This window comes from Malania oleifera, chromosome 13 (assembly GCF_029873635.1).
Source record: "Malania oleifera isolate guangnan ecotype guangnan chromosome 13, ASM2987363v1, whole genome shotgun sequence".
Classification (NCBI taxonomy): Eukaryota; Viridiplantae; Streptophyta; class Magnoliopsida; order Santalales; family Ximeniaceae; genus Malania; species Malania oleifera.
In genome coordinates, this window is record NC_080429.1 from 68,454,644 (window position 1) to 68,467,554 (window position 12,911).

Here is a 12,911-nt window from a genome sequence, read left to right on the forward strand (position 1 = left end):
CTAGAAATTCATAATGGTCATACCGTATTCTAAATGCCATCTTCAGAACATCTTCCGCCTTGACTTTCACCTGATAATACCTGGAGTGTAAATTTATCTTTCAAAAGATCTGTGTCTCCTATAACTGGTCAAGCAAATCATCTATATGCTGGAGCGGGTATTTATTCTTGATAGCCACCTTGTTTATTTCTCAATAGTCGATGCACAACCTCATCAAGCCATCCTTCTTCCTCACAAACAACACCGGTGCTCCCCAAGGCGACACACTGGGCCGAATAAATCTCTTATCTAATAGTTCCTGTAGTTGTTCTTTCAATTCTTTTAGCTCTACTGGTGTCATTCTATACGGTGCCTTTGAAATCGGTGCTATCCCTGGAACCAAATCAATAATAAACTCTACCTCACGATCAGGAGGTAGTCCGAACAAATCCTCGGGAAATACATCAGGAAAATCCCTCACCACTGTGATCTCCTCCACCCTCAGTTCCCCTTCCGATACTGCCTTCACATAGGCTAAACATCCCTGACAACTTTCTGATAGCAATCTACGTGCCTGAATAGCAGATAATAACTGAGGTGGGGTGCGCACACATGATCCCACAAATCTGTACTCCTGTCCCTCTCGAGGTCTGAATACTACCTCTCTCTGATGGCAATCAATGCTAGCATAGCAACTAGTCAATCCATACACAAGATTACCTCAAACCCATGCATGTTTAAAACCACCAGATTAGCCAACAAAGACCTCCCCTGAATATCCACTGGACAGTCCCTCAGTACCTTTCTACATACCCCTACAGCCCAGTCGGCGTAGTAACAGACAAACTAATTTTTAACTGCGAAGGCTCAAACCCACACAATTTAACATAATCTCAGGTGATAAACGAATGCGTCACCCCAGAATCAAACAAAATAGTAGCTTTAAATGACAGTATTGAAATCGTACCTGTCACCACATCTCCCACCGCCTCAGCATCTCCCGGCATCAGTGCATAAACTCGTTCCAGCGTAGTATTCCTCTATTGTCCACCTCGAGGTGCCTAGTAGCCTCCTCTATAGGGTCAAGGAGCAGCTGCTACCCCTGGCGGTGCTAGGCAGTTGCACGCAATATGCCCAGGCTGATGGCATTGATAGCAAACAACCTCTCTCGCTCAGAACTCTCCTGGGTGCCTCCTCAAACATCTGGGACAAGGAGGGGGCACCTCTATGCCCTGTACTTCTTGATCTCCTCCTCCTTGTCATCATCCTTCCCTAGTCTCATATCTCCTCCATGGCCCTCGACTGGACCCTGCCAGAAAATCAAAAGGCGTGGGCCTCTTCCTCTGGCTCTGGGCTATTGCACCTTTCTGTATGCTACTCTCAATCACCGCAGCCCTGTCCACTATCTTTGAGAAGGTCTGAGCTTAAAAGCCTACCACTTGCTCATACAGATTCTGCCTTAGATCCTCCTCAAACTTCCTCGCCTTCCTCTTCTCTCATTTGGCACCATATACAGGGCAAATCGAGACAGCTCAACAAACCTTGCTGCGTACTGTTGTACCGTCATAGACCCCTGTGTTAGATACAAAAATTCCGATGCCTTTGCGCTCCTGACCATAGTGAGAAAGAACCGCTCGAAGAAAATCTCCCTAAAGCGACTCCATGTTATTGCTATAGGATCCGGCCTTTGCTCCTCCAGTACTCTCACTAACCTCCACCAGCGCTTTGCCTCCCCGGTCAATTTAAATGTGGCAAATAACACCCTCTGCTCGTCTGTACATGAGAGAACTGCCAGTATGTCCTCTATGTCCTGAACCCAGTTCTATGCTACCAATGGGTCCGCTCCTCCAACAAAAGATGGAGGTCGCATACGCGTGAAGTATTCGATCGTGCAACTCCGCTCCCCCGAGCTCTTGGCCATCTCAGCCATCACCTGCTGAGTAACGCTACGCAATACCATGTCAGGGTCTGCACCACCCATACTGGAAGGTCCTACTCCATCACCTCCCGCATTCGTGTTACTGTTCCCCGAATCCATCCTGCAAAAGAAACATCTAGTCTCAGCATACAATCACTATCACACAACCCATACACTACAATAACTCATAAATTATTCTTCTATCCACATCCTTAATTCCCATTTAAGAGTCAGCCCTACCACTCAAAAACAAGACCCAACGGTACTATTCATGGTTTTCCTGAAATCGTCACCCCAAGAAAAACACAGAAACAACCCCAGCACTCCCGTCTCTAGGCCGCAAGATAGAATCCTAAATTCTCATCTCATCCTCAAACAACCACTAACTCACATTTCAGTCTACCCATCTCCTATTTCCCTTAAAATCCACTCCTATACTCCGGTATTGTATTCCACTATCTACTAAAGTCTACAGAACCTAGCAACCTAGGCTCTGATACCAAACTGTGACGCCCCGATTTTCGTACAACTTTTTTTTCTCAATAATAAATAAATAATCACACGTCATCCATAACATTCACAAATCGGCTACGTCAACAACCCTACTAACATTCGTACGACCCGACCCACATTGGGTACCGAGTAAAAAGTCATTTTATTTATAAAACCGAACATTGGAAGACAGTATATTTATATCATTCATAATACAATACCCAGAGTATCTACATACACACACATACATCATCATCACAAACTCAAAAACTACTCAACACTAGGAGAATTACACCTCCCTTAGTCCAAAAACTCACCCTGTGTGTCAGGGTCTCAGCTCCCAATGGTCACGGAGCTCTATTGCCTGGCCTATCTCTGTCCCCTGAAAAATTTAGATAATTTGGGTGAGACACATCTCAGTAAGAAGGAATAAATTATTCACAGTGTGTGATCATATGGGTTCAATTCTAACACAATTTACTTTTCAAATCATCGTTTCATCTGAGAAAATGCACTGATATACACATTCTCATACTCATCTAGATATACAACACAAGCTTTTATAAGCTTTAAAACCATTGCTCAAATTTAGTGATTTTCAACACATAACTATCCACGAAGTTCCTAAGAATAGGGAAGATTACCCGCTCATACAGGTAGTTTCCCTCTGCCCTAACGCGTTATGCAGCTGGGTATGACCACATCAGATACCTATCAGGGCACTCACTTACTCAGTAAGCCTTTAGGCGAAGAGTTTCACTTCACCTCAATTATTTATATTATTAACTCACACGGTTCCATTTCTTAATTTTATCATTCTTTATTTCTCAATTTCCATTCTTCCTTTCATTTCTCATTTTAGTCAATTTTATCATTCTTTCACTTTTCATTTCCATTTTACTTTCTGACTCATTTGTATCATCGGTATCAAATACCAACATCGCGTCTGTAACTAATGGCCAACCTGAGGATCTTTCTATCCACGTCATGCTTCCCCCCATGGTCAAAGTTGTGCGGCCCGAAGGCTAGATCTAACCGGGGTTGGCCGACCCAGTTAGATCAAATGTCATATCACATATCACGTCTGTAGTACGACTGGCCAGCCTATAACCCTAATCCGAACTCAAGGGGCCTAACAACCCTACAAAATGGCTCAATTGACTGTCACGCCACACAGTCCAAGAGTCTATGTGGTTGCACTAACACCACTAGCAACGACCGTACTCAATATCATAACCATCTATCAAGGTTCACTACCACATACTTGCATTCATTATGCGGTATTGGCATTTCATCAATCATATTCCAGTTTATCACAATTCAGTTCAATATAAATATTTTCATCGTTTTTTGTGCACATTTCATTATCTTTTAATAACATATATCATATTTCACATATTTTTCATTTTTTTTTCCAAAATACTCATATCAATAATTTATACAAACTCATTTCTCATGCAAATAATTTCCACTCACAAATAAATATCACATTTCATTATTTTCCAATATCAGAAATTCACAAAATCTCATCTTTCAGGAAAAACATTTCTACTCACATATAAATACCATTTTCATTATTTTTCACTAATCACATCAATAATTCTCATTTCAATATTTTCTCAGAAATTACTCATCGTTATATTTCACACTCCAAAACATCACAATTTAAAATTACTCAAGTGCCACACAATTTATCTGATATTTATATCGTAATAATTTCCAGACAAAATACCATAAACACATTTTCACATATTAATTTAAACAGTAATTCTAAAAATACTGTTATGATTTATTCCCCTTACCTGATTTATTAAGAGTCTCGTTAGGACCCAAAATCTCACGCCCTTGGCGCCTGAAATTCACTTCCTGAAATTTACATATTTTCCCAGATTAATTAACTTATTTCCCCAAAATAATAGCCATCTAACCTTCCCTAGGCTTCATATACCCCAAATTATCATTTAAACTACTATTTAACACCCCCATTTAATTTTTTGAATTTTTCCTGTGGATCCCAAAATTACACCCGCGGCGCTCACCCGGACCCTAAATTCCAAAAATCCTACTTCAACTCCAGATACTCAACATTTTAGTATTCCTAAATTAATCCTAACTAATTAAAAATAAGCTCCTTAATAACCCCTACCCCAAATTTGGGGTTTTGCTCACGATGACCCCACGAGAATTCTGTCCCGCTAGACTAATAAAGAATCATCCCTAAATTCTCATGGTGGTATCCATTCGTCGATTGGGCTTATAATTTGCAAGAAATTAAATAGAAAAGGAAAATTAGCTTACCCCAGGAGATACGTTTATGTCACTCCTACCATCGATCCGCTCCAGTAGAAATGACGGCAGTGAAAAATGGAGTCTAGTGGTATCTTCCGATTTTCGATCGGGTGAAAATCCGTTACAAAATCGAGAAGAGAGGGAGAGAAAATGAGAGGAGAGAGAATGAGACGTTCAAAGGCAGGGGGGTCCGCGCAGCTCCTTTCTGCAATTCCAAATTTGATGCTTCCTAAAGCAAAGCTTCAGGAAGCTTTACTTTCATATATATTATATATGATAATTTATATTATATTATATTATTTAAATAATAATTATTTATTTATTTTAATTAATTATTTAATTTAATTTAATTTAATTTTTAATTAAATTTTTTTGTGATTTTTTTAATTAAGCTTTTTTATTTTTTATTTAATTTTTTTTTTTTAGGAATCACTTCGCTAATCTTTTATATTCCTTTTTGGATTATTACAAAAGATCAATATCACATGATATATACATAAAAAAGCTACATTGCACATAGGTACACTCGTGCGTGAGATTTCAAATACTTTTACTTACTTTTTCATTTTCTTAAGGCATCAAAAGGTTGTCACTGACTAATTTTGTTTCATGGATTATCTTTTTAAAAGTTTGAAGTAACTGAGTTTGGTGACTATTCACACTACCTAGCTAACAAAGTTATTTATGTTGAAATATATATAGATACATTAGATGGTCATGATTTAAAAAAACTTGCCTAGGTTATTGACAAATAGAGCAACCCAATTGACTTAAATAAAAAAAAATTAGGTACCAACATATTGGAAGTCCATATTTAATGGATCTGTTTGGGATTATTAGCTATTGTAATTGTTGTTTATTGATGTTGTTGTCACTATATATTGTAGGTAATATGTTTGTGTGTGCGTGCATGTGTGTGTGTGTATGCGTGGAGAAATTATATAGGGGATCTCCTCCTCCACATGTCCGTGTATATGTTTCCTTAACTATACACTTACTGAAAATGAGTCCCTCTTTGATATTAATGAATGTAAGACCAATTTGTCACATGTCTAACATTTAGAAAACAGACACACGGACACGCAGAAAGGGTCCCCTGTATAATTTCTCATATGTGTGTGTGTGTGTGTGTGTGTGTGTGTGTGTGTGTTTAAATAATTGGGCTGAATATGCCTTTAAAGAACAGAATGACAAATAAAAATATTATTTATATCTAAATTAATTGAATTACTTCTTTATTTTTGACCGGTGATCAACATTTTAGTTTTTGATGAGTCATTATTGTTATTTATTAAATGATAATTTTGTTTCTTGGACAAGTTCATGTGTACATTTTAGTTTTTGGTGAGTCATTATTGTTATTTATTAAATGACAATTTTGTCTTTGGACAAGTTCATGTATATACCTTCGTCAAATTACTACATAAACTTATTAACTTAATTGATCTCAAGATAATTAGAAAAACAATTATAGTATTCTAATTAAATTAAATAATTCAAACCAACCGAAAATAAAAGTTTGCAATTGAAATTAAACCCACAATATTTATCTATAAGGGTTTATCAGTTGAAACTAAAATCATATATAATATTCTAAAAATTATTAGATGCCAATAAATTATATATAAGCAATTCCATCTCGAATTGCTTCCATTTCTGCCGCAACTTGGTTCCACATACAGTTGTGACAAAGTTGCTTTTTTGCCCTCCTTTTTGGGAGGGAATTGGTTGGTGACAAAGCATTTTCCCTTTAGTGAATATATATATATATATATATATATATATATATATATATATATGCAGGGAAAAATATTAATGGAAAATTAAACGCACACACAGATCTAGCCAGCTTATTGCCTTACAGTTTGACCCCCTGATGATGAACAGTGACAAAAGATCCTTAATTAACAATCTTCTACCCAACTGCCCTAAATATAAAGGGTAGAGCTACAAACAAACTAAATTGTTCATAAGTGATTTAAAAATCTGGTACAGTAAGAGTTCGTTCAAGTTTTTATATTACATAAATAAGCGATTCATAAGTTCAATTTTGCGGCTCGTTTAATAGACAAGCCGAGTCTAAATAAGAATGAACTTACCTCGTTTTGGCTCGTGAGCAGCTCATTTATAGGTTCGATTAATATACTTGAATTAAAATTATTTATGGACTAGTTTAATAAGGTCAAATTAGGTTTGATAGGCTGTAGTGAGTTTAAAAGTAAGGATGATTAGTGCATATAATTATTTAGGTCAAATTCCATTACCTTAGTATGGTAATAAAGCTAATGTTTAAGACCATTAGGCTGACTTAGTATGACAAAAACACTAACACAGCATTAGTAAGAGCTCTTTTTTCACCTTTAGCCTAATAAAACCTCTAGTCTCTGAAATGAGTGGTTCCAAAAGAATCAAATCAACAATTTGGTTTGGTGGAGATTACTGAGTTTGTTTAACAAATAAATTTGAACAAGTATATTAAAATTCGATCTAAACTTGGTTTGAACTCAAATTGAGTTAAAAAATTTAATGAACAAGCTTAAAATAATAAAACTTAACTCGATTGGATCCGTTTGCAGCTTATTAAAGAGGATAAGACATTTATGGAGGACTTTCAAAATATTTAGTGACAACATGAGTGGGGGTAATAAGGAATTTCTGCACTTCATTAATATATATATATATATATATATATATATATATATTCATAAGTGATGGAGGTTGGGTTAGAAAATTGACAGTGGTGCGAATCTTGATATGTATATAGTTTACAGTAGTACTATATATATATGAATGTGGGAGATATAAAAAGGGGAAAGGGGGTAACAGCAGTGCAGTGGTGGAATGGCGTAGAAATGAAAGGGAAGCACATGGGCCAAGAAAGAAAGCGAAGGAAAAGGGAACCTTTAACTCGCTTTGGACTTTGGTTCTCCTTTTGTTTCGGTCTTAGTCACGAAAGATAATATCAACCACACCCAGTAGTTCCAGTTCTTTCACACGCCTTGGCTAGCTGGCTGGCTGGCTAGCGGCCTATTTCCATCTCCTCCGCTCTTCATACTCTACTCACAGATGCTGTGCTGTTTCCATAACCATGATTACTTTGGCTACTGGTTCCGATGTGTTTATCGAAGAGAGAGAGAGAGAGAGAGAGAGAGAGACGAATTGAGTTTGTTTTGTGTGTGGGCAGCAGATGTTGAGAGGGACGAGTGAGCCTATCATTAACCCTTACGACTGTTGGCACTGAAAAACATGGTGTTGTTCATTAAGATATGAAAATGGACAGATGAGGGACTGTCTGATTTCTCTCTCTCTCTCTCTCTCTCCCTCTCTCTCTCTCTCTCTCTCTCTCTCTCTCTCTGAAAAATTTAGTACCACCATTGTTCAATGCTGCAAATTAATATCTCCACATAGTCCAAGCAGAAAATACAAAACAACCAAAAGCTGAGGGATGGGAAAAAGTGCATGTGTGCTCTCGATCAGATCCAATATAATACATGACTATAAATATATATATATATACGTATATATAATAAGATTAAATTAAATATAACTATCAATCTAAACTGAATTATTATAGTCAAAATTAAACATAAAAAGCAGCATAACATACATACATCATATCACTGTTACAATAACACAGAGCCAAGCCATACAAAGTTCCTTCATTAACATGCTGGAGATCACATGCAACACGCACTTCCCATATCATTTAATTAATACAAATATAGAGCCAGAAGGTTAAGTAATCAAAAACAAAACAAAGAAAGAAAAAGGGTAGCAATTAAAAATTAAAAAACCAAATAAATAAAGCATCTAGCTAGAGATGAATCTCAATGATATGATCTCATGAAGTGTATTGGTTAGTGGACGTTTTAGCGTGATCACGATCAGTCGCATTATCGTTCTCTACTTCGCCGTCCGTTATTGCAGATGACACGTTGTTGTAACTCAACACGAGGGAGTTCTCATCGGGCTGCGCCGCCGCCGCCGCAGCAGCAGCCGCGGCGTGGAAGTGGTGCTTGCAAGCGTGGCAAGTGATATGGAGAATGGCGGAATTGATTTGCCTGGCGGCGTGCTCTTTCAGCGCCTTGGCCTTGTCCAGCTCCGCCTGCGCCTGCTGCCTTATTCTCTTGGCGTTGTTGAACTCCTGCTCTGCCATTTGTATCTGCCGCCTCGCCGCCTGTCTCGCCTCTTCTGCGTACGCCTTCTCCGCCATCGCAACTTCCAACTCCTCCCGCGTTTGTTCCTTAATCAGCCTCGACGCCGCCGTCGCCGCCGCTCCGCCCCCCAATACTTCCCTTTCATTAGCAATGCTCCTGCTATTTGTGTCGGAATCCTTCTTGTTTTTGTCGCGCAACCCGATCGAGAGCTGCAACTGGGTCGATCCATTATCGTCGACCTCTTTCGGGACCAAGCTGGGAGTAGTAGTAGCGTTTATTGATGCTGTGGTAGCAGTACTGCTAGTCAACAGCTGAAGCTCCAAATTATGGTAGTGATGTGTGGAATTGTTAGTATTCTTTGTGGAGTTCTTATCTGCGAATTGGGTTGGCTTGGGCATGATGAGCAGAGCTGCTGCAGGCGGCCACGGCATCAAATTGGTGTCGCTGGACGGGCTCGGGCTCGACGCCGTCCGAGACAGAGTCTCCGATTCCGGACGGAGACGTCCCATGTTGCAGGCATCTTGGTGTTCTATGAAACTCTCCACTCTAATTAGCACACAAGAAATAAAATTCAAACATTTCAGGAGATGGTGAAGCCACGGGGAAAAAGATCATATGGGCGAAAAGATGGAACAGTATATATTAATTTTTGCGTGTTTATATAGAGTTTTGTTGATCAAATCATCACGAGAAAATTTGTAAATTGAAGCGCAACCATCGTAACTTCTTCAATTCACACTCCATGAATTCTAACTAGCTAGCTAGTTGTGAAAATTTCTTGTGATAAGATATATATGGATGGAGTACATATATTATGTGATTACCTGGAGAAAACGCGGCCACAGTCGCAAGAGTGGCCGCGGGTACCGCAGGTTTTGAGATGGGCTTTGTAATCAGATTGGACGGCATAGGCTTTGGAGCATTTGTGGCAGACCCACTGCTTGTGGTTGCTGTGTTTACGGCGGAAGTGTTTCTTGATGCCGACGAGATCGCCGAGGGCGTGGGAAGGATGGTGGTGCAAGCAGGTGGGTTCGGGGCACACGAACACCCGCTTCTTCACCACCGCCGTCTCCCTCTTCAGGAGCTTCCACGGCACCTTGTGGCGCCGCCGGTGCATCTGCAGGTTTTGATCTCTCTGGAACCCCTGGTTGCATATCTCGCACACGTATCGATCCGATTCCAGAAGCGTCTTCGGCGACAGTGACACCACTTCTGCATCTGGATCTACATATTTACATTTACATACACGCACAGAAGCAAACATATATATATGGAGATTAATTAATTAAGAATCAAATCAAATAAGGCTATCAGTTGGCTATGGCCATATATTGAATAATTGATATAAAGTAATATACATATGTTTCTATATACCTGGAGTTCCTGCGGGTCTTCTCTTCCTCTTGCTATTATTTCCAGATTCCAAGCAAGCAAATGGCTCGGAGGGAGGGAGTACTGCGGAAGAGGTGTTATTTCCCAACATGGGTGAATCGATATTTGAACTTTTCTTCACAAGTGCTTAGCGCCCAAGCAATCTCCCTCTCTCTCTCTCTCTCTGGATCTAGCTTTCACCGTGCAATTGGCGATGATCTTAGTGATGGGCCTCTCTCTCTCTCTCTCTCTCTCTCTCTCTCTCTCTCTCTCTCTCTGTGTCTTTAATGTTTAATAGTATTGATAGGTGGTGATGATGGATCAGGAAGAGAGATTAATTGGGAGATGGATGGGGTGGGGAGGATATGATACAGGGGAGAACATGAGGAGGAAAAAGGAGTTCCTTTCGGTTATCAGCTTTCTTTAGCTTTAAACTTTCAGCTTTTCTATCAACTTTCTTCCTTTCTTTCTAACTTCGAACCTCATCTTCATTAATAGAGCTGTTGTTGTGGAGTCCCCCCTTCTCATACCCCCACCCCCCACCCCACCCCCCCTTATAAACTTCTTCTCAACCAGAGAGAGAGAGAAGGACAAGGTAGCAAGACCCAATCACATTGCTACAAACTTGATCCCACAGCCAGTATTTAGACAGAAGAAACAAACACAACCCTCATAATTCATATTAGCTTACATAGTAAATAAAATTTGCATGCATAAATACACGCCAGCTCCTCCTACATGTAAGCTACCCCACCTTCGGCCCAATCCCTCTCCCTCCCCATGTCCCGACCTCTCTTGCTTTCTTGTCAGTCAGTCCGCCCACGGGTGGGCGGGTTGGGAAAAAAAAAAAAACCATTTATACACCCGACCCATAAATAATTAATCATTTTTCTCTTTGATTCCAATCCAATCTTTTTTTTAAATAACTTTTTTACCGGCCTGGTTGATTTTAATTTATTCCACATTCTCAATTGCCGCAGTTAATTAAGCTGCGATCTATTATTTTATAAACTATATATTACATAATTAAACACGCATTACATATTTTTTTAAAATATATTGATTTTTAAACGTGAAAGCATATATATATTACATATTCCCTTTCTCTTATAACGACGTGAGTATTAAAATATCAATGAATTACCATTCCGAGCGTTTGGCTTATGATCTACTGTTATATATATATATATATAGAGAGAGAGAGAGAGAGAGAGAGGGGAATATTTCTTTTTTGTTCATTGCCCAAAATGCCCCTCCGGTCCTCCACACTGCACACATATATAAATATATAAGCCCTAATTAATTAATTAATTGAATACGAGGGAGGGGCAGCTTTATTTGGAGCAGCTTTATTTTAAAGGGCCGGGGGGGGGATACTATTATGGCGAGGTGAAGTCGCACTCAAGGGCATAATGGTCAATTGGTAGGAACTTCAATGCAGGGAGTGAAATTCTACAGAAATGCCCATGGAGAGGAAGAAAGGGGGCCTTTGACAGAATTGTCTCTTTTAAGTGAAGTTGGCAGAGGGAAGTCTTCGGCCGGGGCCCCAAAAAGGATAGATTTAAAGCCAACCCCTACATCACAACTCACATTTTTATCTTTTTAAATATATCTACATGCATGCATACTTTACAGTGTTGTATTGAATTTGGGAATTGATGGAGTGTTCGTGGGACAAATTAACTTCTTCCTGACCATGGGATACTATCCTTCTCCCCCTTTTTGTACATATAGCTTACAAACGCCCACCGAATATATCTCTCTCTCATTTTCAAAAGTGGCAAGGACAGCTCGTAATTTTGGTGATCCCAAGTTCATGGGTTCGATTTTCTGATCTTAAAAATTTATCTTGGTAAATTATTAGGAGTGTGTCAGTTATCAGGCGGCTTTCCCTCCCCCGAGTTTGGTCTCGCATCATAGTGTCCAAAGTGACGCGATGGTGGTTAGAGCACCAGGTGTTGAGGATATTTTGCCTTAATCTAAAGCTGGCCATGTGCTACATTATTTGACTCCTAATTCTAGGAGAATATTTGTGTATATACTTTCCATTTATTTGTCTTCAAATTAATATGTAATTGATATGTAATTATTATGTGTAATATGTAAATTAACATAAATAAACAACACTCACCACTTTACAAGTGTGGTGGTTTTTGCCAAACACTCTCATGGTATCAGATTAGCCTCCCACGATCCTACCTCTCTTTTTTCCTTCCCCCTTGCTATTCGCAGCACAACCACCAACCAATATTGCAACTCGAGACCCCCTTTTCTTGTCCTTCTACGCAGAAACTACACTCTCAGCACAGCAGCACAGCAATCCATGGTTGTCGAACCCTTCAACTCTCTTCTCCCTTTCAACACCCTCATCCACATGGTTACAATCAAACTCTCCTCTTCCAACTATCTCTTATGAAAGAGTCAATTGCTTAGTCTCTTAGAAAACCAAGAACTAATCGGCCATGTGGATGGAACTCTTACGCCCCCACCCCATTTTGACCATATGAATTCTCAAACACCAAACATCAAACATGTGGCATGGAAAAATACCTACCAACATCTTCTTAGCCTTCTATTGTCCTCCCTCACTGAGGAGGCCATAGCCGAAGTCGTGGGTCTCTCCACCTCACGTGAGGTCTGGGTTACCTTAGAGAACACCTTCAGCCACTACTCTAATGCCCGTGAAATCTGTCTCAATGATGATT

At 39.5% G+C, this 12,911-nt stretch overlaps 1 protein-coding gene across 1 annotated transcript; it reads right to left on the reverse strand.

Moving 5' to 3' along the window:
- Positions 1-8,314: 8,314 nt before the first annotated feature.
- LOC131146355 (protein indeterminate-domain 16-like) lies at positions 8,315-10,789 on the reverse strand. The gene is made up of 3 exons (XM_058095931.1): positions 10,210-10,789; positions 9,660-10,059; positions 8,315-9,381 (listed from the first exon to the last, which is right to left on the reverse strand). Exons 1-3 carry the CDS (start codon positions 10,316-10,318, stop codon positions 8,520-8,522), a joined length of 1,371 nt encoding a protein of 456 aa, XP_057951914.1. The 5' UTR covers positions 10,319-10,789; the 3' UTR covers positions 8,315-8,519.
- Positions 10,790-12,911: the final 2,122 nt, after the last annotated feature.

Excerpts from the sequence above, each read along its gene's own strand:
- LOC131146355 (XM_058095931.1), bottom strand. The coding sequence starts at position 10,318 with ATGTTGGGAAATAACACCTCTTCCGCAGTACTCCCTCCCTCCGAGCCA. Across the intron at positions 10,060-10,209 it reads AAGACCCGCAGGAACTCCAG|ATCCAGATGCAGAAGTGGTG; the intron begins GTATATAGAAAC and ends GTAAATATGTAG. Across the intron at positions 9,382-9,659 it reads TGTGGCCGCGTTTTCTCCAG|AGTGGAGAGTTTCATAGAAC; the intron begins GTAATCACATAA and ends TGTGCTAATTAG.